This window comes from Misgurnus anguillicaudatus, chromosome 22, assembly GCF_027580225.2.
Source record: "Misgurnus anguillicaudatus chromosome 22, ASM2758022v2, whole genome shotgun sequence".
NCBI classification, from domain to species: domain Eukaryota; kingdom Metazoa; phylum Chordata; class Actinopteri; order Cypriniformes; family Cobitidae; genus Misgurnus; species Misgurnus anguillicaudatus.
The window spans coordinates 29010485-29037731 of record NC_073358.2 but is presented as its reverse complement, the minus strand read 5'-3'; the positions used below and the strand labels follow the sequence as shown (position 1 = coordinate 29037731).

The window sequence follows — 27247 nt, the reverse complement described above, 5'->3', positions numbered from 1 at the left end:
AAGTGCTGAAAATTTGGTTCCAATGTGATTAGCTGGCCTTAAATATGCAAATAAATAAGGTGCCCAAGTCCACCCATTAACAAAAGGGTGCTTGCAAGGTACTGGGTTGATGAAGAGGGACACGTTTTAGAGAACCAATCACTGGTTTTGCAAGGTAAGTTGTGTGAAATATTAGGAATGATATTTTAAAAAGTTTAGTTTCTGGCAAGCTAGATATCTCTGAGCATATTGCACTTTATTATTGAGTTGAGCATTTTGTGCAGAAAAATGTATTCTGTAATTGAGTGTCCATGAAGCAAAAATCAGGATCTAGTCACGTACTGTACTCCATGGCTTGGGTCCTTCCACCAAACTGCCATACAGATTCATGAAAATGCCATTTGTGAGCTCCATAACTTATAGAATATGTAGCATTATAAACAGCTACACAAAGCATAATGTAATTGAACTGAATTTTATTCTTATTTTTAAATGCATGAATTTTTTTAAAACATTAATGTAAACAGTAAAATGTTTTTGTGAGAGATGTGATCAATGAACTGCTTTATTCAGTTTTTATTATAAAGTCTGTTAGCTGCTTCTACAGTAAATACAATAATTCTATAGACGGTTTCATCGGACGCACGTGATACACGTCTGGATCCGAACTTTACTTGCGGTTTTGTTTATTTATGGTCTGACTAGTTGCTAAACTGATCTCTTGAACAAATGCCTTGTCGAAAATAACAAATGTTTTGGTTTCCTAATCTATGTGTTGTTTTTTTGCTTGTTATATAAATAAACTATGTTTTAAGTACTTTATTGTTATTTATTCTTAGCGGAGTTTACAGGAAGTTACGTGCGGACCGCGACAGCCGCTTGTTTATGTTGTTACTGCTGAAACCTATAGAGGTGTGCAGAGCAAAACAACTGCTGCATTGGTTAAACACATCAAACAACTACAGTGCAATATAATTAAATAATTATTTTATTTATTTACATTTTTAGATGTACATTTATTGTGAATATTGTAGACAGACGACAAATGAAACAGGGTGTCATAAATAATGAGCTGACACAATTCATGTCATGTCAGCTTATGAACTGCAATTTGTAACATTTTTTTATTGATGCGAATGTGAACATCATATAGTGATCTGTTTTCTTTGTATTTTTTCAGGGATGAATTATGCATACCAGCATTGTTTTAATATGATCTTAGAGAAGGACTTTGAAAGAGCACAAAATCATCTGCACTAAATATGTAAAAATATGTAAACATCCTTAAAACAAGTTCAATGTGCACAACTGTTTATAATAGAATATGTTTTTTTCATGTACATCACTAATGTTGTTGAATGTTTATACTTGTAAAAAGAAAACTTGTAAACTTGCCAATTGAATAAAAATGAAGAGTTTAGATGCAAGTGCATCTGACATGATTTTTTTTAAATAAGCATTTTTTTATCAAGCTCTTATGTTTAGTTTCAGTAATTTCACTTTGATGTCAATGAAAAAGTTACTAGTGAGTAATTGAAATGCCTTATTTTCACAAATAGCAATTTAGTCGTTTGATTGTTGTTTAACAAAAAATTTTTTATGGTATTGGAAAAAAATGGTATAGAAAAACTTCTTTGGACATGACATATAACAGTTGCTAAAGATGCAACTAGAAACAGAAGGTGGTGTTTAGCAGCTTTTGCATCTGAGCTCTTCAAATGTAATTCTTCTAAAATGATCTTGTTTCGGATGCTTATATATTTGTACTCAAAACAAGACATCAATCTCTCCTGTACCCACTGTCACCCTCATACAGTTTAAAATTTTTTCATTTTAATTAGTACTGGGCAAAGATTAATCTAGATTAATCGCATACAAAATAAAAGTGATTTTTTTGCATAATATACAAGTGTGTGTTAAGCATAATTATTATGTATAAATACACACACATGCATGTATTTATTTAAGAAACATTTACATGTGTATATACATATATATAAATAAATAAATAAATATATATATATATATATATATATATATAAATTAATAAAAAAATTATATATATATATATATATATATATATATATATATATATATATATATATATATATATATATATATATATATATATATATATATATATATATATATATATATATATATAAATACAAATATATATATATATATATATATAATGAAATGTTTATATGTATGATTGTGTTTTTAAATATACATAATAACACACAACACACACATATATTACGCAAAAAATAACTTTTATTTTGTATGCGATTAATTTAGATTAATCTTTGTCCATCTCTAATTTCAATCCTTATACATCAGGTCCACCTCTATTGTACATGTCCTCATAATCAAACAAATCACAATTAAATAAGTAGAAAGGGCTCCAATCCTTTATCCACTGTGTCCATCCCAAACAGCCGCAGAGCTTTACCATCACACAGACACAGGTTTTGGTAGTTTCTGTTTTCATATCAGGCTTGCTGTGCAATTTGATTGCTTAAATGCATACTACTGGTCTGCTGGTTAACATAACCATGCATGTATCTAAAATACACTCATTTCACCCTGATTTGTGCTTTGGATGAGAGAATCTTATGCATGTGTGGTCATCTATTGACTTTATTCCGCATAGAAGACTCTCATGTGCATGTCTTGTCCATATGCATAGTGTATGCGTGATAGTCTGTGTCAGTTAGTCTGTTGGCAACGGTATTTCAGACACTGCTTGAGTCTTTGCTGAAATGCGCTGGTTGTGATAGTGTACAGGATGGGGTTGAGGGCACTGTTTATAGGTAGGATAAAAATCACCACCCACAGGATGATGGTACCTGGAGAGAGAGAGAGAGAGACAGAGAGAGAGAGAAAAAAGTGCAGATTAAACCACATTTTTGTACGAGAAGAATTGGAAGCACGTATCTGTCTGATAAATGTGCTTCTGCGCTTGCGGCGATTGAATGTCTAATCCTCCCTATGGTCTGAACTTCAGCTTCTTGGTCTTCCAATCAAAATGTGCCTTCAGACTCGGTTGTCAACAATTTTTGACAAGACGTAATTATATCTGGATTCAGATTCAAAATGGATTCATTTGAACCAAACCAATACATTATGGCGCACAGGATTCCATTAAAGGTAAAGAAAAAAGGCTGTCAAAGTCCAATTATTGACCAGACAAAAAATATGTCATTTGCTGTTGAGCCCCATTTGAGTAAAGTCTCTTTACTTAGTGGCCATATTTATAAACACCTCCAGTTAGATATTTTAGTGATACAATTTTAATTAATACCTACATGAATGGGGAAATGCCGACACCTTTAAGATCACCATAAAACAACATATGTGACCCTGTCTGTGAAATCCATGTTCCTGTAGCTCTGTGGTGCGGCACTGCTTTAGCATGGCAAAAGGTTGTAGGTTTGATCCCAAGAAAGACATGAAATGATGTATGCTTTGTAATGCACTGTAAGTCGCATTAGATAAAAGCGTCTGCCAAATGCATAAATGTAAACTCTCAATCTAATTATGAGATTAGGAGCATCAAAGTTTGATTTCAGTCACTGATTTCGGTTTTTGGCGTGGCCTTACATGGCCGTCAAAGTTATATTTTCACATAATGTTGGGACAATTTTATCTGGGACGATTTTAGAAAATAGTAAATCACAAAAAAATGACTTTAGCTGGGTTTTCACTGGGTTTTGGTAGTTAGTTACAAATTACGTCCATCAAGATAATCAGCGCTGATCTCAGCTTTTATGGACTTTGAAGCCTAAACATGATAACTAGAAATAAAAATGTAACCTTAGGCTATACACTCACCTAAAGGATTATTAGGAACACCTGTTCAATTTCTCATTAATGCAATTATCTAATCAACCAATCACATGGCAGTTGCTTCAATGCATTTAGGGGTGTGGTCCTGGTCAAGACAATCTCCTGAACTCCAAACTGAATGTCAGAATGGTAAAGAAAGATGATTTAAGCAATTTTGAGCGTGGCATGGTTGTTGGTGCCAGACGGGCCGGTCTGAGTATTTCACAAAGTTACTGGGATTTTCACGCACAACCATTTCTGTGTGCGAAAATGCCTTGTTGATGCTAGAGGTCAGATGAAAATGGGCCGACTGATTCAAGTTGATAGAAGAGCAACTTTGACAAATAACCACTCGTAACAACCGAGGTATGCAACAAAGCATTTGTGAAGCCACAACACACACAACCTTGAGGCGGATGGGCTACAACAGCAGAAGACCCCACCGGGTACCACTCATCTCCACTACAAATAGGAAAAAAAGGCTACAATTTGCACAAGCTCAACAAAATTGGACATTTGAAGACTGGAAAAATCTTGCCTGGTCTGATGAGTCTCAATTTCTGTTGAAACATTCAGATGGTAGAGTCAGAATTTGGCGTAAACAGAATGAGAACATGGATCCATCATGCCTTGTTACCACTGTGGTGTAATGGTGTGGGGGATGTTTTCTTATCACAGTTTAGGCCCCTTAGTGCCAATTGAGCATCATTTAAATGCCACAGCCTACCTGAGCATTGTTTCTGACCATGTCCATCCCTTTATGACCACCATGTACTCATCCTCTGATGGCTACTTCCAGCACGATAATGCACCATGTCACAAAGCTTGAATCATTTCAAATTGGTTTCTTGAACATGACAATGAGTTCACTGTACTAAAATGGCCCCCACAGTCACCAGCTCTCAACCCAATAGAGCATCTTTGGGATGTGGTGGAACGGGAGCTTCGTGCCCTGGATGTGCATCCCACAAATCTCCATCAACTGCAAGATGCTATCCTATCAATATGGGCCAACATTTCTAAAGAATGCTTTCAGCACCTTGTTGAATCAATGCCACATAGAATTAAGGCAGTTCTGAAGGCAAAAGGGTACAGTACCAGTATGGTGTTCCTAATAATCCTTTAGGTGAGTGTAAGTGAATTACACCACCATCAGTCAACCTCAATGTCACTCACTACCACCAAGCTTTCTATGTTTTGTGATAAGTAACTACTTGGTAAAATGTGTGTTTGTAATATTGAAGGTCCTGCTTTACTCAATGAACACAGATACTTGGGTTGATATCTGAATGGATATTAGAGCTCTACAACAGCACATTTTTCTTTGAGAATTTTGAGGCTTCATTGACTGTAATGCAAGCCTAGATAAATCATCTTTGGTGATTTATAATGAATGGGTCTTATTTTACATCTGAATTATATCAATGAACTCTTTAACTAATGTTCAAAGCCATAGAAAGTTCAAGCACATGCTGATAATAACACACTACTGTAGGTTGTAATACGCAATCATACCTGCGATCTGTACTCTCAACAGTGAGAGAATCTTTAAGAGGAAGATCGGGATCCAGCACATAGCATCGGTGAAGACAATGAAGAAAAATCTTTTTGCGATGGAGACTTCACGATCATATACTGTTTGACGGGCTGTCTTTGCAGTCTTCTGCACTGAATAAAACATGCTGGAGTAGGAGAATACAATCACCACGAAAGCCAGCAGATTCAGACCTGACAAACAAACAGAAAATAACATAAGATTATGGTCATGTTTGCTATTAAAGGGACACTCCACTTTTCTTGAAAATATGCTCATTTTCCAGCTCCCGTAGAGTTAAACATTTGATTTTTACCGTTTTGGAATCCATTCAGCCGATCTCCGGGTCTGGCAGTAACACTTTTTAGCATAGCTTAGCATAATCCATTGAATCTGATTAGACCATTAGCATTGCGCTAAAAAAATAACCAAAGAGTTTGGATATTTTTATCCTATTTACAACTTGACTCTTCTGTAGTTACATCGTGTACTAAGACCGACGAAAAATTAAAAGTTGTGATTTTCTAGGCAGATATGGTTAGGAACTATACTCTCATTCTGGCGTAATAATCAAGGACTTTGCCACCGTAACATGGCTGCAGCAGGCGTAGTGATATTACGCAGCATCTGAAAATAGTCCCCTTGGTAACTTTTAATAGCAGAGGACTATTTTTGGGCAGTGCATAATATCATTGCATGTAATTCTTAGTACACGATGTACAGTAACTACAGAAGAGTCAAGTTTTAAATAGAAAAAATATCAATCTCTTTGGTTTTTTTTAGCACGATGCTAATGGTCTAATCAGGTTCAATGGATTGTGCTAAGCTATGCTAAAACTGGTACCACCAGACCCGGAGATCAGCTGAATAAATTCTAAAACGGTAAAAATCAAATGTTTAACTCTATGGGATCTGGATAATGAGCATATTTTCAAAAAAAGTGGAGTGTCCCTTTAATTTACTCCCCATAAAGCTATGTTTATACTCGCTGCGTCTTCACTGGTGCGCGCGGCAAAAATGACGTCAACGCAGAGTAGGCGATCGTGCGCATTGGGTGCGCGAGACCCCATTTTGCGTGGAGGTGTGCACGGCATTTTTTGTAACTGTGCGTGCGGCTCCGCATCCGAAAATGAACGAATGAACCACTGGACGAGGAATAAAATACAAACCTTAAGATGTCTGTACTGTTTGTTTAGTAAAAACGTTAATGAAATGATAATGTTTAATAAAGACATATTTAAAAGATTGTTGTTTTATTCATGTTCTCATATTTATATATCAAGCTCTGATGTTACAAGAACCAGAGTTGTTCCAGCGGCTGACATCTTCTATTCTCTTCTTTGTGTTTGTTTTTTAATTTGATTGCTCGCGTCGCCCCCTGGCGGTTAAAAAAATTGTTTAACAGCGAGTGTGTCAACTATAAATGCCTCGTCTGTTTGGTGAGATGCCACGCGATGTGTCGCGGACAAAAAGCGCAAGTATAAACAAAGCTTAAAGCAACACTTAAGAACTCTGGCTCTTTGCTCCCCCTACAGGTTAGAAGCGTAATTGTTCATTACCACTGTCGTAAATACTGCACCATAGCTGGCTCTGATTGGATTGTAGGTCTGCCGTAAAGCAAGTTTTTGTAGTTTTCACTCGAACTACAGGACCGCTACCCGACGGTTGGAAACTTTTTTAGTGCGGTTTTGGCCAATAGAGGGCTGCAAAGCGAATGTGAAAGTGCCATTCACCCTGTTTTTTGTGGATGAACCACTGAAACTTTTTTGGAAACGTTATTTTAAGGTAAAAAAACTCTTTGGTGTTGCTTTAAGGATGAACCAAACAAATAAGCTGATTTAATCTCAATAAGTAATACATTTTCTTGTTGTATTGAACTGGTTCGGTGGCACAGACAGGCGTTTACCCAGAATTTATTTTTGGTAAAATACACTAATGATCAAAAATCTGAACACGCTGGAGATTTAATCCTACAATCCTTTAAAACAATGATGTTTTTGTATTGGAGAACATATTTGTATATTTCTATACATATTTGTATATCTGTATATTATTCCTGTTTGTGACAGTTTTGTTATCAGTAATAACTTTAGTAAGTGTGCAGCAGCAGAGACTGACTGGTTGACGCAACCCTGGCAACATATTTCTTGAGTTTACATTCTTAAAAAAGCCTTTTGTTAGACTGTAACACTGTCAAATCTCTGGGGAAATTCAGGAAAACTGTTCAATCCTCCAGAGACTGGCACAGATAAACCACACACGCACACCTACTGCAAAATTTACACACTTCAGTGCCCTCACCGAGAAATATGGCTGTTGAGTAGCATCTGGCACCAGGTTTCTCTGTCTGGTCGGAGTGAAGAGGGAAACAAACTCCATTTCGGCCATAAAAATTCCCAAACGTCTGTTTATCCCAGAAGGGAATAACAGCAATGATGAATCCCAGCAGCCAGATGAAGATCAGGGAGCAAAGAGTCTGTTTTCGTCCGGCGCGGTAATGTTGGAATGGGAAGACGATGCACAGGTACTTCTCTAAAGTCATGTAAGTCAGCATCATGACAGACACCTCCGTGGACAGCATGGCAAGAGAGCCAATCAGCTGGCAGGACAGACTTTCCATCCATATCTGAGCATGACGGTTGTACTCGCCGCAGTACTTGATGTCAAAGGCACCGATGAAAAGAAGGTACACGCCCATTAGACAGTCTGCACCTGTCCGAGATCAACAATCAGAGGTTAACACATCATCCATCCATCCCAAGTATGAGGATTCATCTATAATCCATCAACATGTCATGTTTTATTTTTTGTGTACTATATTTATCTTTGGTGATGTGTCTTTTTCTCTGTTTATGAGGTGTCTCTCTGTGCCCTAGAAACCTGGTGGGCAGTTGGTTCGGTTAATTATTAACAACCACCAAATCAAGGTTTTCTACAGAAGTCTCTCTGTAGTCATCCACATAAACAAAACTCCATCTCTGCCCCTGCTGAAAAAGATTGGGTAATAAAGAAACACCTTTCCATCTCTCTTCTGAGCGGGTGGTACATTTTGATAATTTAAGGGAGCAAAGTGTCCTTTTAACTTTATGTAGCACGTATCCAGCATCTGCTTATCCGTCAGTCTTTTTTCTGCTATCTGTCTCGGTGTCTGAGACACAGATTAGCCTTTACATTCTGATCCCCAGCTGAATAGCTCTAGATATAATTCTGTGATTTGGCCATTCTGTAAAAAATTATCTGTTGCACGATGACAACATGTGCCCGGGAATATGTGTTGTGTTGCTGCCGTTTGCGTCATGTGTCAGAGAGGTCGCATAAAAGTAAGGCAGCTCTCTTTGTGTGTGTGTGTGTATATAAAGATGCTGTTTGTTGTAATTATTTATCTCCCCAGCAGGTTGGAAAGTGTGTGTGTTTTGATGTTTATTAAAAGCTTGTGATACCCCATAGATGTATAATTTATTGAGTTTCAGGGCTGTATGTTGATGTGTATAATTAGTCGCATAATGGCACGTATGTGTGTGTTTGTGTGCAATTAGAGGGAACTACGACCCTTTAATCCTGTTTGTCTGATGTCTCTAAACGTCAAAAAAGTAGCACTTTACTCACACTCCATTTAGAAAGCAAATAAATTATTCAGTTATTATTTATGAACATAGATTCACTTCAGTGGATAATTATATATTTGTCAATATAAAAACATTCTTGTAGTATTGAACTGTTATGAATGACTCATCGTTGAGAAATTTCTGTAACATTTTACAATGAGGTTGTATTTATTAAAGGAATAGTCTACTCATTTTCAACATCAAAATATGCCACTACCTCAACCAAGAACCGTCGATACATCCCTCCACCATCTGCGTGCGCGCACGCAAGCGCCGGAGCGCGCCGCGACGCCTCGACAGCACTTAGCCCAGCCCCATTCATTCAATGGTACCATCTAGAGACAAAGTTAGAAGTGACCAAACACATCAACGTTTTTCCTATTTAAGACAAGTAGTATACGAGCAAGTTTGGTGGTACAAAATAAAACGTAGCGCTTTTCTAAGCGGATTTAAAAGAGGAACTATATTTTATGGCGTAATAGCACTTTTGGGAGTACTTCGACTCGCCTGAAAAGTCCGCTCCCCTTCTCACTCTCAAAATGGGAGAGGGAGGGTGTTACTGCACCGAATCGAAGTTCTCCCAAAAGTGCTATTACGCCATAAAATGTAGCTCCTCTTTTAAATCCGCTTAGAAAAGCGTTACGTTTTATTTTGTACCACCAAACTTGCTCGTATAACTACTCGTCTTAAATAGGAAAAACGTTGATGTGTTTGGTCACTTCTAACTTTATCTCTGATTGGTACCATTGAATGAATGGGGCTAAGCTAAATGCTATCGAAGCGTCGCAGCGCGCTCCAGCGCTTATGTGCACGCACACAGATGATAGAGGGATGTATCAACAATTCTTAGTTAAGGTAATAACATATTTTATTATTGAAAATGAGTAGACTATTCCTTTAACATTAAGCCTTTTTCTCACAGACATTACGGAAAATACACGGAAATGCATCTGGGATTTGATTTTTGGTTCATTCACACTGCCAATGATCTTCCGGAATCTGTGCGTGCGTTTACACAGATGCTGTAAAGATCCCGTAAAGACACGTGAAGTGTCCTGCACTTGATAGTTTTTTTCTCTGCAGCATCTTAAGTTTGCTTATTATCCGTTATTTCTGTCTTCAGAAACCACTAACATGCGTTTTTGATTATGATAAGACTATAAAGGAGCATGTGTTTCGCCGTTCTAGTATGCTGGTGAATGATCTCAACTTCAGCATGGATAGTGACGAGCTGCCTATTCTCTGTTTCAGTCCAGTTTGCTAACATTGTGAATGTTAATCTGCATGTAAATCCCTGATTTTAACTCTTTCCCAGAAATTGAGAGTTATCTCGTCAATTAAGAGAAAACATTTGCATAAAATGCATGTTCCTGATTAATTTTTATGTTAATCTGCAGTACCAAGATTGTCCACTAGATGGTGCACCCAATTTATGAAAAAAACTGAAGCCAAAACTTTATTTACTAATTTTAAACCCTGTGTATGTTTTGATAATCGTTCTGAATCTGATCTCTAAAAAAACCTTCACAAAAATGCTATTATTTCAGCTTTTTGCTAAAAAAAATTTTTTTAAAGAAAAAAAGCCATATTTAAGAGTTTATAAGCAGAGAAAAAAATATAGATAGGATATAAAAAAATTCCCCGATTTGTTAGTTTGTTTGTTCATTGTTTGTTTGAAAGCAGAGGGTCTGTTCTTTCATTTGATATATTTGTATGTTTGAAAATTTTCCTGGAAGGCATTTTGTGAAACTTAATGAATACCACAAAAAATGCTGGGGGGCAACTTTTCAAAAAGTGGCTGGCGGGGAATGAGTTAAAAAGCTGAACCATAACTTCATTGTTGCAATGACACACGCGTCCTCAATACGGCACACCCCTTACGACATTTTTTTGAGTCTCATTCACACAGAGGGCTTTCCGGGTATGTTATGGGAATGTTACTAGTTCTTTCCAGGAGTGTTTGAATGAGGTTTTAGTTAGTGCATTAGCATAAAATAACATAAACTAACAATAAACAATACTTCTAAAGCATTTATTCATCTTAGTTCAGGTTAATTTCAGCATTTACTAATACATGTCACATTATGGAAATGACTTGGTTGTGAATGCACTGTATTGTGGATGCATAGTATTGTCGCTTCAGTTTTCTGATGTAGTCCTATACACTTTTGGAATGAATAATGTTTGATGGGTAACAGACTTACAGCAAAGAGATTTGATGGCCATTGTGTGATGCTGATTCTCTGAGGCGATACAGGACCGCAGACAGATGACGAAGATGTTCCCGAAACAAATGATGAAAGCAACGACCCAGACGAAGACGCGCAGAATGATGTTCGCCAGCAGATTCTCAAAGGAGGAGATCCCGTCTGTGTTTGGTTTGCAGCTTCTCACGTTGGGAGAATATCCACAGAATTCAAAGCGCTTAAAATAACTGAAATCATCCCACACATAAATAACAGAGAACAGAAGAGCAAAGTTATTTTGACATTTACATTCAAACAGGCATGATTTGGATAAGTGTTTTAAATGTTAACTGGGCATTCAGAAGATATTAGTTGAATTGGCACAGTGGCAAAAAAGCAACACCATGTCTTTTTAAAAAGCCTCAACAACAAGACTATCTTTGTCAGCTACATCAGAAAGATCATGCTGGTTGACCAGCTAAGTTTTGGGGAGGAGCATGGTGGTCCACCAGATTCAGAACAAAACCTGAGTTAACCAGCATGAACCCACCTGACAAATTATTTTGTACAATAAATACCTTAAAAGTGTAGTGTTTGTCCAACTTTATGCCATACACCTCATATTTTGATGGTTTCAATTAATCTCAATGAGCATTAACAGCAAATTTGTTAAATATTGCACCATTGACCAGGTTTTAGTTGTTTAATGGCACAATCGTAATACAAAATAGCAATGCACCAACAATGCACATGAACACATCGGTTTTCAGACCAGCACGCCCATGGGCAAACAGATGGGCGTAAGTGGATTTGTTATTGAAACAACACAGTAATTGAAACTAGCGCCACATTGTGACGGGTGTATAGGGCCCTAAGTGATGACTTTTTAAAGGTGCCATAGAAATGTTAAACTGTAATTATCCTGGCATAGATGAATAAAAAGAGCTTTGTATAGACCTTTTGCGAGTCGACGGCACAGTTACGTCACGCGCGTAATGTGGTGGCAGAAAAACAGTGGAAATGAATGGGACACGAGTGAAACGAACCATATAACTCACTAGAAAATGTCTTGTTGTGCTGTTGAGTGTCAGAATAGGAATGCCAAAATAGATGACCTTCATTTTTATAGTATACCATCGTCGAAGATAAACGTAGGTGTTTATGGTTGCAATAAGCCCTCAACCGGACAGACTGGAGTGATGAAATCATCTGTAAATCTTTTAATAACTTGAATAGAAAATAATTTGAGAAGATATCCGGTGTTCTGTCGAAGTCTGATCCCTCTATGTGTTTCATAGCGTTTTTATCACATTACGTTTATAATTTATTTAAAAAGATTAAAGATTTGAATGAGTTCATAATATCAATAATATTACCATTTATTAAAGTTTTCATATTTTTCTTTGTTTTCTATTACTTCTTTTTACCTTCTATCTTAGCCTATGTCTTCTTTTAAAGAAGTTTGTTCTAAATAATGATGTTTACTAATAAATATATAAACATAGCACAAAACGATGTAAAGTGTTAATTATATATAAACAGGCCTATACAAATTTATTTGTATGTAAACATAATAGTTTTAGAACAAACGCATAGACTAAAAATATAAGGAAGAAATTGAAAACAGGAAAATTATGAAATATTTAATAAATGATATTATACAGAATACATGATAGTATTGCTCTTATAAGTACTTCAGCGATTCATACTGTAAAAATAATTGATTTACCAATAAAGAACAATACATATACATTACATACATGCACACATATCAGGAGCCAAGATATTTAAACTTTTAATTTATTTAAAAAATAAACATAACTTGGTGAAAACGTTATAAACATTACACTTAAGAGAAATATAGGGGAAACAGACTTCTACAGAACACCGGATCCTTTAAAATCACAGTTTAACGCTAAAACACTTCACATCCCTATTGCGGAGTTGTCACTTTCTGCCACCAGTTGGGCTCCGCCCACAAAAAACATCATCTCTGTTTGCAAACACGTAAAAAGGTCGATATGGTAATGACATATCGTGAGCCTCAAACTCGTTTGTTTCCTCATTTTTATGTAAACCTCATGCACGCAAAAGACTGATGGAAAACAGGCCAATCTCAACATAACCCCGACTGTGACGTCACAGTACGCCCGCAACATTAAATTACACATTAAATTAATTACTTAAATAAATCATTTAAAGCTGTTAAAATGCTAAAAACAAAGTTGTGACTGCCGAGTTAGCGCTACATGCTAATTAATTAATGCTAGTTGCTAGTGTTTAGGCCAGGGGTGGGCAATTCTGGTCCTGAAGGGCCACAGTCCTGCAGAGTTTAGCTCCAATCCTAATCAAGCAAACCTGAAAAATCTAATCAAAGTTTTCAATATCACGTGCAAATGAATTAATGTGTGCTTGGTTAAGGGTGGAGCTAAACTCTGCAGGACTGTGGCCCTCCAGGACCAGAATTGCCCACCCCTGGTTTAGGCTAAAGTTGTACTATTGACTTTACAGTTACGTTTTGAAGGTCCATACTGAAAAACGTTTCGTCTGATACAGGCTCAAACATATACAGGTGTAAGGTCTGTTTACTGATGTGAGTTGCATGAGCCTCAGAGAAATCAGAGCAGAGCTCAATATTATTATTCATGACCCTTCCACATAGAGCAAAAATAGACTATTTCATTCAAAAGGACAAATCCTAGGGTTGTAAATGGAAATGTGAAAATGTTTCTGGATAATTGTTGCACTTAAAGGTCCCGTTCTTCCTGTGTTTTTGAAGCACTGATTGTGTTTACAGTGCACAATATAACATGTGTTCAAGTTTTGTGTGTAAAAAAACACACAATTTATTTATCTGTATAGCGCTGTTTTCAATGTCCTAAAAACATAATGATGTCTACCTTGTTCTATGAAGTCCCTTCTTCAGAAATACGTAACGAGTTCTGATTGTGTAGTTTGTTTAGTGTGTTGTATGTATTCCTGTTGGCGGAGTTTTGTCAAAAACTTATATTGAGGTCATTCAACGGGAAGTAGAGGACTGTGGTTCAAACCGGCCGTTCGCTGTAGGCTTTGAAAGGCAAATTTTATTAAAGAAAAAATAGCTTGGCATTGAAATTTGAGCTTTATCATTTTGCAGGTATTATGCTCTAACAGCAACATTACACACAGTGCTTAATTTTTTACGTATTACAGACACAATCTACTAGAGCAGACTGTCGCAAATCGAAAAAGTTTCTTGAACACAACTGATATCTGTAAAGTAACAATCACGGTAAATTCATCTCCACATCAAAGCGCACAAGGGTTCAGTGTGAGGCTGGACTTTTTGAAGACTTTAGTACAGCTTCGCTCTTCTTCTTTTTTGTTAGATTGTGTTTGGAGAGATTTTCATTCTCCAAAAATGGAATTCCATTTAAACTGTCTCTGAAGGCCTTAACTTTACTGCCTTTTTATGTCAATTTCATTTCTCCATCAGGGAACACATCTTTTCTGAGAAATATTAAATATGATTGGTGTACAGATCAAATTATTCAAGAGCAGAGAAAGGGACACCTTATAATCTAGCTGCCAGTGGAAAAGCTAAAAAAGCAGTGTCATATTTACTTGCAGATGTGACTTCTCCAAGTCATCATTCACCCTCGACTGGCACAATAATGACCATTCAATTTTCTTTCTGTATTGGAGGGCATCATGCTGTCTGACTTACTGACTTAATAAAGGTTGTTGTTTTGTTTGTTTGTGACTCATGACTCGCTTCGGTACGTTAAGAATTTAAAAGCAACTCTGAATGTGAGACAAATACAGATCACATAATCAAAAGTATGATTGGGGTGGGTCTATCAAAAGAAGGTCCAGATTCTATTGGGGTAGGGTCGTGTTTGTTTAGGTGATTTCAAATATCAACATTGGCTTTCAGATATCATGCACAATGCCATTAAAGGTGCAGTGTGTAAATTTTAGCGGCATCCAGTGGTGAGGTTGCGACTTGCATCCAACGACTCAGTCCACTGCTCACCCCTCGCTTTTGAAATGCATAGAGAAGCTATGGTACCCGCCACTGGAAAAAGATGGAATAGATGGAGACAACTTAAGGGCTTCTGTAGAAACATGGCGGCACAAAATGGCGACTTACACATAAGGGGACCCTCTGTGTATCTAGATAAAAACATCTCATTCTAAGGTAATAAAAACATAACAGTTCATTATAAAAAGGTCTTTATACACCCCTGATAATATAGTTTTGTATATTATTTTGCATTTCTGTCAAGAGATTCTTCTAAAAATGACACACTCAACGAGACATGAGTTTTACTAACAGTTCTATCTGACATCTTTTAGTTTTTTAAATATTCTTATTCTGTGTGTTACATGTTATGTAAAAACGTAAGTTTGGAGACAAGGCATGCGCAGAAGGAATCATCCGTGGAGCCAGAGGCGGAGCCGCGGAATCAAACTTCTGCCCAAACGCTCGAGCGACCAATTCAACCACACCAATCATAACGACACGCCCAGTTTCTATAGCATCAAATAACTAGCTAAAATGAAACTTATCACAAAAATGAACACTTGAACATATATCAGCGTGATAACAACTACTTGAATGAAGACTTGTTTATGACTTGTACTGAAGCCAGTCACCAGGGGGCGATCAAAGAGCCAGCAGCTTCACTTTTCAAGACTTATGAGGCACACCCGGCATATACAACACATATCTATCGCGGACAATTACATCATCATGCCAAAAGTGTATTATTTGTATGCGTTTTAAAGTTTTGACCATTTAAATTTTTTTATTCTCCTCACAGCTGCTCAAATTTGCGTACACTCGCAGAGCACACACACAGCAGCCTGTCATCGGTGCACGTGAACAGAGCGATCTCTCTCACGTCTTAAAGCTGCAGTAACCTCATTCATCTCTCAATAAAATCACAAAATTTTACATGAATGCATGTACATTTATTTTATACTGTAATGATTGTGAAGTGTTTTATTTTTATTACTTTTAAGAGATATAAACCTGTTTAAAGAGATATTAAATATCTCTTTGCAGAAGAAATATTTGTTGTGCTTATTTATTTGATTCTCTATTAAAACAATAATATATGTAATATAACAAAGGCAACATCTGTGGTATTACTTTATCTAGAAAACAGTTACAGTCTTCAAAGAGCTTGCATATGAGCTTAAAAAAAAAACGGAATCACGAAGATAACAAATCGGGAATCGGTATCGCCTGCAATAATCCTGATCGGAGCATCCCTAGAAAACATAAAAGTTATCTCTGCAAAGTGGACTCTAACATGGGTTTCTATAAGTTTCTTTTTGTGAGCTATTCAGCACTTCCAATGCACAAGAGGACTGCATTGATATTACGCACTGCCCGAAAATAGTCCCCTTGGTTACTTTCAATGACAGGGAACTATTTTTGGGCAGTGCAGAATAAAAATAAAAGTCCTTGATTATTACACCACAATAAGAGTATAGTTCCTAGCCAAATCTGCCTAGAAAATCACAACTTTTAATTTTCTGTCAGTCTTAGTACACAATGTAACTACAGAAGAGTCAAGTTTTAAATGGGAAAAATATTAAAACTCTTTGGTTATATTTTTGCGGGATGCTAATGATCAGATTCAATGGATTGTGCTAAGCTATGCTAAAAGTGCTAGCGCTATACCCAGAGATCGGCTGAATGGATTCCAAAACGGTAAAAATCAAACGTTTAACTCTAGAGGAGCTGGAAAATGAAAATATTTTCAAAAAAAGTGAAGTGTCCCTTTAAGTCTTAATTTCACAGCTATGTTTAGGCAACCGGCCACAAGATAAGCTTTCTTTGTCATGCTGCCGGACTACTAAGTGAGTATGGAAAGCAGGGCAGAAAACACAAAATAAGAAGACAAAACCATGCTACAGAACACAATTTTATAAGAAACCTCATAATTGACTGTTTTATTAATTTATTTGATCAAACACTTTTCAGTGTTCATTAAACTTTTTGAAACAACTTTGCTGACCTTGCATGTCTGTTCTCTTGCGGTTTTAAAAGTCTAAAAGGCCTTCATTGGGGTTTCATAGACAGGGCTTAGCTAAAGCCAGGACTAGACCTTAGTTAAATTGAGATGTTTAAGCATCTTTATAAACATGCCTTAGAAAAAGACGTCACTGCTGTGTTTCTGAGACAAATCAATGCCACTTGGATATTTTAAGATCTGTCAGTGCAAGTTATTTTTAGTTGAGACACCTCAAACATGTGTTTTAGTAGCCTTATCTGTGAAACCGGGGTCAAATATGTCTGTTTAACCTAAATCATCTTTTACAATACAGCTATCAAACTCTTTATTTTTAAGCCCATCTTCAGTCAGCTGTGAAAAATGTCATTAAAACTGGTACCAGTTGACCTTTGAATTATTAATTATGAAATGCACTATATAAATAAACTACCCTTGCTTGTTTTTAAGCAGTACAAACAATCAATCAAACTACATTTCAGGTCAAAACCGTAATACGCTGTATTATGATATGGGATTAGCTGTATTGAGATCAAAGGAAATGTATTTTGCTTACATGTGGGTGAGGTTATTTAGGGGCCGAAACATCCTGATGCTGATGTTGGGAATCTCCACTTCTTCCATACTCCTGCACACAAAACAGATAAATGGAGATCATTTGCCAGCTAGATTTTTTCTTTAACTTTTTATCCAGAAAACTACAACATTTTAAAAGCCAAAAAATTTAGACGTATAAAGCCAGATAAATTATTACAAATTATTCTAATAAAATGTCAATGTAACACAGACCTGTGTATAGAGACAAATACTGTATACTATACTGAACTATTTTTATTACAAAGAATTTCTGTAATTTATTGTGCCCGTTATTTTATGGTATTTTTATGCCACCCCAGCTGCCGGAATTTTACTGTTTTTTTACAGAATTTTTAACAGAATACAGAAAGATTAATGTATCCTGCAATTATCTGCTGACTATAATGTTTACTCCGACTGGGTCAATAAAGTGATGACTTGACCTCTGCCCAGTTCTCGATCTCTTCGCGAATATAATGGTTAGGTACACAGATAAGCATGTTTGGGCAGTATTTACTGGGAATTAAATTACTGATTGGCCTTACATGAACAAACTGTCAAATTAAAGGAAGATTTCCAAAGCTATTTTCAGATTTGCCAAAACAGCCAAATTTGGAATATTTTTCATTTTACCATGAACCCTAACATATTCTATCCACATGAATTTAATTTGAAAATATAATTATATTTATTAGCTCTATACTCAATGTCAACAATTGTTTCATGTTATTCAATTTCTTTTTCTCTAAAGAAACTGAAGAGACAAATTTGACAGCTCCGTGCAACCTCCATGCAATAAAAGTGTCATCTGAATGATTGGTTAATAGGAATCCATTTTCGGAAACAATATAGGATGTCGGTCCAGGTGTGTCTCACTTGTGTAAATTATTCTGTGGAGGTCTTCAAAGCTCAAGCCATTGCGAATGTGTAATGCTGTGGTCGAATCACTGTTATCAATTTCAAAATATTTGGCTTTGTGCTGGCTAGCCTCGTTCACTCAAAAATTATATGAAGTTCGAATTCAAGTATGACTAGGCTTGGCACAACTCGCTTTTTATTTTCCACTGCAGTTAAGTATCACTTTAAAGTGTCTGGGATTAAAGACTTACCATTATAAACTCACCTAAAGTATTATTGGGAACACCTGTTAAATTTCTCTTAATGCAATTATCTAATCAACCAATCACATGACAGTTGCTTCAATGCATTTAGGGGTGTGGTCCTGGTCAAGACAATCTCCTGAACTCCAAACTGAATGTCAGAATGGGAAAGAAAGGTGATTTAAGCAATTTTGAGCAGGGCGTGCTTGTTGGCGCCAGACGGGCCAGTCTGAGTATTTCACAATCTGCTCAGTTACTGGGATTTTCATGCACAACCATTTCTAGGGTTTACAAAGAATGGTGTGAAAAGGGAAAAACATCCAGTATGCGGCAGACCTGTGGGTGAAAATGCCTTGTTGATGCTAGAGGTCAGAGGAGAATCTGCTGACTGATTCAAGCTGATAGAAGAGCAACTTTGATTGAAATAACCACTTGTTAAAACCGAGGTATGCAGCAAAGCATTTGTGAAGCCACAACACACACAACCTTGAGGCGGATGGGCTACAACAGCAGAAGACCCCACCGGGTACCACTCATCTCCACTACAAAAAGGAAAAAGAGGCTACAATTTGCACAAGCTCACCAAAGTTGGACAGAGATGAAGACTGGAAAAATGTTGCCTGGTCTGATGAGTCTCGATGTATGTTGAGACATTCAGATGGTAGAGTCAGAATTTGGTGTAAACAGAATGAGAACATGGATCCATCATGCCATGTTACCACTGCGCAGGCTGCTGGTGGTGGTGTAATGGTGTGGGGGATGTTTTCTTGGCATACTTTAGGCCCCTTAGTGCCAATTGGGCATCGTTTACATGCCACATCCTACCTAAGCATTGTTTCCATCCCTTTATGACCACCATGTACCCATCCTCTGATGGCTAATTCAAGCAGGGTAATGCACAAAGTGTCACAAAGCTTGAATCATTTCAAATTGGTTTCTTGAACATGACAATGAGTTCACTGTACTAAAATGGCCCCCACAGTCACCAGATCTCAACCCAATATAGCATCTTTGGGATGTGGTGGAACGGGAGTTTTGTTCCCTGGATGTGCATCCCACAAATCTCCATCAACTGCAAGATGCTTTCCTATCAATATGGGCCAACATTTCTAAAGAATGCTTTCAGTACCTTGTTGAATCAATGCCACGTAGAATTAAGGCAGTCCTGAAGGTGAAAGGGGGTCAAACACAGTATTATGGTGTTCCTAATAATCCTTCAGGTGAGTGTATATTTGCGCCGCCTCTACTGTCGTGACATAATCATAAACGCAACACAAACAAATGTACAAAACTGAAGCAACAGAGCATATCAATTTAATCTTAAATTTTTTTGATTCTCAGCATGTGGATAATTTTCACTGTCATTAGGGAGTTTGGGAACTTGTACAACAAACAGCAATAGACAATACCACTTTGTTTGCTCAATGGCGGACAAGGGTAAGCTAATCTTGCATATAGCAGTGATCTGCAGTGTTTACCTGTCACATTTTAAGTGTTTAAGTGCTTAACTGTCAACCTATTCCAGCCAATCAACACACTTGCATTTGTATTATTTTAATAACAGGTCAAAATATGTACCCCAGCTGTCTCAGAGGCAGTACCATTTAAAAAGGTCTTAATGTACCATTAGGTACAGATAATATGTATACAGTTCGTACAAATACGTACCTTTAAGATACTAATATTTATCTTTGGGGTACTAATAAGGTCTCCTTGGTACCAGTATGTACCTCTGAGGTACTAATATAATGTGCAAAGCTGTATTTTTAAAAGGGTACCGCCCCAGTGACAGCTGGGGTACATATTTAACAATTTTTTCTGACAGAAAGATCCTATTCAAACTGACTTTACAATAACTTTGTGAATAACAGACTGAGATGGATCATAGCTGACGAGTGGATTCTTGCTTACTGCATTCATTCATCGCTTTATGATTAAATACAAGTGCTCATCTGAGATATGTAATTTATCTTTTGTGCAAATAAAAAAAAAATGTGACACCTGTTTACTCACAGAGACTGTAAATTCACCAAACTGTCAAACTGATCGCTGTATATGTGCGCCAGAGGATTGTTGGAGATATTTCTGAAAAATAAACAAACACACCATAAAATGGCTATTAGTTAAGAATGTGCCTCTGTGATTCATAAGGCCTGTCAATGTATCTGAAGACGCTATTAACTAATCTATAAATCATCTGCACAAAGGTAAGAGAATAATACTGACAGACTATTAGAAAAATGGTGTCAGACTATGAGCCTTAAACAAAAACTGAAGTTGAAAAAAATAATATGGCGAAGAATATCAGTCTCACAGCTGTTTAAGGTTCTGGAGGTTCTGGAACAGAGATGGAGGTAGATCTGTAATCTGGTTCACAGACACATCTCTGTAAAAGAAATCACATCAAATTCAGCAGCTTATTTATTACATTAATCATAAAATAAACATTTAATAGATTTTTGCTTATTATGCTGAGAATATTTACTTAGCAGGTGACTCTCTTTGCTTTTTTCTTTTTACTTTCAAGGTGTCAATCTGCAGTTGACATTTGTTTAAAATGCCTTAACTGTCGTCCGTCCCGTATATGGGACACCGTATGAAGTTTACTTCAATATTTTTTATTGAAAAAAAAATACATGTCCATATGGTAAGAGGTTTCCAATAAATCATTGCGAAGCAGACAGTTGTCTCTTTGTTTCTGCAGTTAAAAAAAGAAAAAGTTGGCAATTCTGGTCTAGACTTTCGTTATTTTAATAATTTCTTTATTTTTATTTTATTTATTGATTACTCAGGGCTATCTGATTTAACTATTTTGTGGCTTGTGTTTTGTCTCCCTGCACTTCATACATTGTGCACACATTTGTTCTGCATCTTGTTACTTCTGACCTTATTTTACTTTTTTATTTGTTATAAAGGTAAATTTTGATCTAGTTTAAGTCTGTAAATTTTGATCTAGTTTAAGTCTGTACATTTTTGGATTGCTTTTTTGGATGTTGCGTTGTTGCGTGCTGGCCATGTTGCTGGTGCATGCAATTTAGCCGACTGTGCTATTTGCTCTGCGTGTTATATTTAAGATTGATTATACAGTATTTAGAGTTCATCAAACTAAACATCAAAAAAATGATTTTTTCAACAGGTATACATTTTGAAATATATTTGAAACAGGGTGGTTACTTGTCAAAAGTTGAGCTACAAAACAGGTAAGCCGTTTCTTTAAATTTCGGCGATGACACGAAAAATATCTGCACCGAAACTACAGTATTTGACACGATTTTCTCTTATTTAATATTATGGTCGGAGTTCCCTTTCAAATAATAGAAAAGAGATTCCTGATACAAATGATATAGGAATCATCAGGTGTGTGAATAAAGATGATCAAAGTCAAAGTAAGCAAGCAAGTATTTCTCTGCAAAATATTTTTCTTGTTAAAAATGAACGTTGAAGGGATTGTACATAAAGATTAGTTTGTATAATTTACAGTAACAAATCACAAATTATGTAATTTGTCATTTTTTATCATAAATAGGCTACTTTGACGCACTAAATCTCAAAATTAAATAAGATCGCTGAACTTAGCTGGGACTTCCCAGGCAGGATCACATTTGTTATTTTCAGTGCTGGGGAAAGTTAAAAGTAATGCATTACAATATTAAGTTACTCCCCAAAAAAATAACTATAAAATAATCATTAAAATAATCATGTTTTTTATGATCGCAAAAATGTCAAGCTCTGTTCCTGCTCAGGCGCACAGAGTGTGTAATTGTACATTGATATGTTCAGTTTAATTCAGTATATTATTTAAATTTTTTATTTGATTTAATTAAACTGAAAAGTAACTTGCATTACTTTTTAAAAAAAGTAACTTAAATATTAATGTGTACATTTATAAATGAATGCGTTACTTTACTCGTTACTTTATAAAAGTAATATTATTATGTAATGCACATTACTTGTAATGCGTTACCTCCAACACTGGTTATTTTTTAGGTTTAGTTATCAAAAATGCTTTTTGTAAATTCTTTGTGTTATGTTCTGAACATCGTGGCTTTAATATGTTATGATGAATCATTTAACGGATATTTATCCTGCCTTTCATTTTAAAAACTTAACTTAAAAAAAGATAAAAATGCCTCGTCTGCTTCTGCATCTGTTCTAGTGAAGCTAAATAAGAAAAAATACTGGCTTTCTTTAACTTTAAAAATGGAGAATAATAATTTTTGCGCTCAGCGTGGATAAGAGAATGCTTCTTAATTATATTTCTAAGGGGCAATATTCTTATATTATATTATATATTCCTATGTCATTGTAGCCTATTTATCAGCTTAATGTCTGGGCTTTGGCATTCCTTACCAACATAAATTGGACGCATTTACTGTAGGTTACTTTTTCTTTAATCATTTCATAATTATTGTCAGTGGCATCACTAGGTCCTTTTTAAATTTCTGCCCACATAAAAAAAATCAGATTTATTTCACAATTGGTACACAAATTCGTGGTCGCTTTTAAGTCCTATTTAAATCTCATATGAAAACGTCAGCGGTCTTCAGCTCCACTTCATTATTCAGCCAATTTTTCAAATCCTGCAGCCATGGATCAAAGTGAACATCAAAGTACAAGGTGTTTAGTGTACATTAACTGATGACATATGCATCTTCTTTAATAAAATAAAAACTGTTTACACAATGTGATGTCAGAGCATTATAGTAATCAAACTATTTTTTATATATATTTTTGGAGGCCAAACCACACTAATAGGCCAAACCTAGAATCGATCGGCGCCGACAGCCCTGTGGTTATTGCGCCAACATATAGTGCCAGTGCGCTCATGGCGACCCGAGTTCAATCTTCACCCAACACTTTCCTGTCAACTCTCCACGACAACACTATCCAAATAAAGGCATAAAAAGCCCTAAAAATATGTATAGAGAAAACAACTAGAATCGCCTCTAATTATTGCAAAGTTTTTTTGCAAGTCATGACAACAAAAGTAATTACATTGTTTTAACTTGTGAAAGAGTCAAAAAAAGTCTTACAGGTTTGTGATACAAAAGACATAATAGTCATTTTTAGGTGATTTCTTCCTTTAAAGCTCACAGCCAATTTTTTCCTCTGTTCTCATCTCTGCAATTCTCTATTCGTTCTGTCTCTTTCTCTTTCGTATGCACATATTTTATAAGCACCTACTGTAGCAGTCAATACAATGATGAAAAATGCAAGGCCTGAACTGTGTAAATGAACGCCTTGCCTATTTATTTGTGTGTATACTCACAAGTCTATCAGCATATGCATGTCTGCAAATGTTCCCTCCTCAATGGTACTAATGTAGTTCCTCCTCAGTGCCCTAAAAAAGAAGGCACACACACAATATCATCATCTCAAACATCTGACCCAAATCATCAAAGCCTTCATAGCCATAGAATAGTCATATACATCTATATGTAAATCAGCCACTCTCTCTCCGATTCTTGAAAGAGCCATTAGATTACACTGAATAACCATTCATCGGCTGCATGCTACAAGAAAACTACCTCAAACCCTTTCTATAATGCTTGAGTACAGAAAGATACGAGTTAAAAATAAGGCAAAAAATACAATATTTACATATAGGTCAAGAAATTTGGTTTACAACCATAAAAACAGGAATCGAAAGACCTTTTAAATCCACACAATATAGTTTGCAGAGGTGAGCAGTTGTATTTACATATTCATGTTCATGTTGTTTTAAACCGGTTTACTGACATAAAGTAAAAGCGACATCATTTTCTGCAGCACCACGAAAGTCAGTCATACTTTTATTTTTAAACAACATGATGAGATTAAAATGATTCAAGGTATACTGGCCTTTTAAGTAACCGTTCATTAAAATGTATATTCCATATCTGTGTAATTACGCAAGCATCTACATTTACAAGGACACAGACTTTAAACTGTATGCGTCGTGAGAGCAAGAGAGTGAGAGAGAAGTTGTCGACAGCATGTACTTCAAATGTCACTGCAGATCAAAGATCTTACATCACAGCAGCAGAAGATATCCATGATGCATATTAACATCTAATACATTATGTAATTATTTTAATTTATTCCTTCCCTTTTGCCCTTAATCTGCTTAGGTCCTAAATTATTCAGTTTAACCTAAGTCTGCATTTATTTAAGTGTTTCCAGCAGAGCCCAGAGACTGAGAAACTTTGCATGAGCCCCACCTCTCTCCTCTCCACACTTGACAGCAATAAAATCTATTTAACAATTTATTATATGAATATACTAGTCTGGACTATGAATATACTTAACACTCACGTAGTGTGTTGCAGAGTCAGTAAGTGTTTACCTCTGTGTGTGTGTGTGTGTGTGTGTGTGTGTGTGTGTGTGTGTGTGTGCATGCGTGTGTGTGTGTGTGTGTGTGTGTGTGTGTGTGCGTGTGTGTGTGTGTGTTTGTGATACTTACAAAACAGTAAGAGAAGAACAGTTTTTAAAACTTGAAGCCCATAGAGATGAAATTTTATTCCCCTCCATTTCCCTGCAAAAATATAATATTGAACAACATTTTTTTGTAAAATCTTTTAATTGAAAGTGCTATCTTTAAAATAAATTCCACTTAGTTTAATGTTTTGTCAACTAATGCAATGACATAAATATACTTAAGGTGTGGCTTAAAAGTAACTGTGGTTATCAGTCATTTGAAATTTGTACAGCATAGCAATGTACACTACAGTAATAGTTTAAAACTTACAGCCAGTTGAGGCGAGGCATCTCGGGACAGATAGAAGTTCTTGGAAACTGCTCAACAGAGTTATTCAATAAGGACCTACAAAACACATATACACACACAAATCATTGTGCGTATCATTAAGAAGACAATTTAAAAGCCAAACACTCTTTAATATCTAACTTTTACATAAGCCTATAGAGATTAATAGTCAAGGTGAAACAGAACTTTATTCTTACAGAAAAAATAAAGACTTCAGTCCTTCAAAAGACTTCTGTCGCAAAGACGATATCCTATTTTCATCCAAAATCCTACCCATGCACCAGGAGAGACAAACACACATCAAATAAAGAATTACAAATCCCTCCATATTCAAACGGTTGACCTTGAAAGCCATCTGAACATCATCTGAAATAACAGGAGCTCCAGGTCATTTCTGGTAATAAGAACAAGTCAGAGTCTTCTCAATCTGAGCACTTAAAGGCCCAGGTTTCATTTCAATTATTCTGTATTTCACTCATACAGAAAAAAAACACAGTCCATCAATTATGTCTGTTTGGAAAAAAAATAAAAAAATGCAAGTAAACAGCCAGACAAAGAGAAGAGCTAGATGAAAGAGTAAAGAATGAGACCAAGAGAGAGGGAGAGAAATTACTCATAATTAAACATTTGAATTACATCTAATATTCAATCTAGTGTGTAGATATGAAGTGTGATTTTCTACTTACAGCCACTCCAAACTGCCAAGGTCACTAAATATTCCTGCTTTCAGAGAAGCAATTCTATTCTGACTCAAAAAACTGCAAAATAACACACAGAGAGATACAACAAATACAGGGTCAGAGAACAAAAGAAGGCCACATGAATTATACTTTTATTTAAATAAGTTGTATGATTACACAGCCCATCTGCTCTGCCCATCAGCAACCATCTGACCAACACTGCTGTTCTTCTACCTAGTCAACCCCCATCTCTCAATATAATTTCAATTTAAGTGCTTTATTGTCATAACAAAAATTGTATTAACAAAGCATTTCAGCCGAGCTGCGTACGTGTAGTGCAAATAGTAAAAAGGTAAGATGTGCATTGTGTAAGTTCAATGTTTGAGGTCAACACTACACAATTTACAACAGGTTCCTGTATGCATACATGACAACAACATAAGGATGTACTACATTTTGTCAGAATCAACCAGCTATAGCCTATTGTTACATCCTATTTTCGCTTCATTCCGTGGATAAATGTGATGATGAAAGTATCAGACTGATGCTTGTTAAGAATCAGATGGAATGCTTTCGTTGGTCTAGAAACAAAATCTTGGTCTCTTTTTAAAGACGACACTTTATAATCTGGAGTTGTAAATATTAAATTACAGTTACAGCAAGTTTATAAAAAACAAATATATATCAAAATTATATATAGAAATTAAAATGTTTACTTCCAAAAATGCTACAGAAATAAAGCCACAAATCTGAACAAGTTCTGATCCAAATTTCAAGTTGAAATCACAAACAGTTGGTTTCTGTCACACTTTTGGTGGTTTTACCAACACAGGCCAATAGGTGTCAACGGTTTGCTGCATACTCGCAAATCACAAATGAATAAATTACTGTCACTGCATAATTATTAATAAAAAGGGTTTTGAAATATGAAAACTACATTCTTAAAGAAATTCAATGAATTTTTGGTTTGTCAAGACTTTTGAAGATTTATAACAGGATATTAGTG

The 27247-nt window shown here is 36.0% G+C and overlaps 1 protein-coding gene across 3 annotated transcripts in view; it reads right to left on the bottom strand.

Moving 5' to 3' along the window:
* Positions 1-2192: 2192 nt before the first annotated feature.
* The window catches only part of rxfp2l (relaxin family peptide receptor 2, like), a 55590-nt gene continuing 30535 nt past the window's right edge, over positions 2193-27247 (bottom strand). The window contains exons 7-18 of one of the 3 annotated variants that reach the window (XM_055199677.2): positions 26248-26319; positions 25759-25830; positions 25544-25618; positions 25259-25330; positions 24086-24157; positions 21131-21202; positions 20830-20901; positions 17697-17768; positions 11154-11383; positions 7646-8056; positions 5326-5538; positions 2195-2831 (exon numbers count right to left, since the gene is read on the bottom strand). In XM_055199677.2, coding sequence (XP_055055652.2) covers positions 2692-2831; positions 5326-5538; positions 7646-8056; positions 11154-11383; positions 17697-17768; positions 20830-20901; positions 21131-21202; positions 24086-24157; positions 25259-25330; positions 25544-25618; positions 25759-25830; positions 26248-26319 — 1573 coding nt within the window. In that variant the 3' untranslated portion in view covers positions 2195-2691. Of the gene's footprint in view, positions 2832-5325; positions 5539-7645; positions 8057-11153; positions 11384-17696; positions 17769-20829; positions 20902-21130; positions 21203-24085; positions 24158-25258; positions 25331-25543; positions 25619-25758; positions 25831-26247; positions 26320-27247 lie in introns of all 3 variants that reach the window. The other 2 variants (XM_055199678.2, XM_055199679.2) reach the window with 2 other exon arrangements.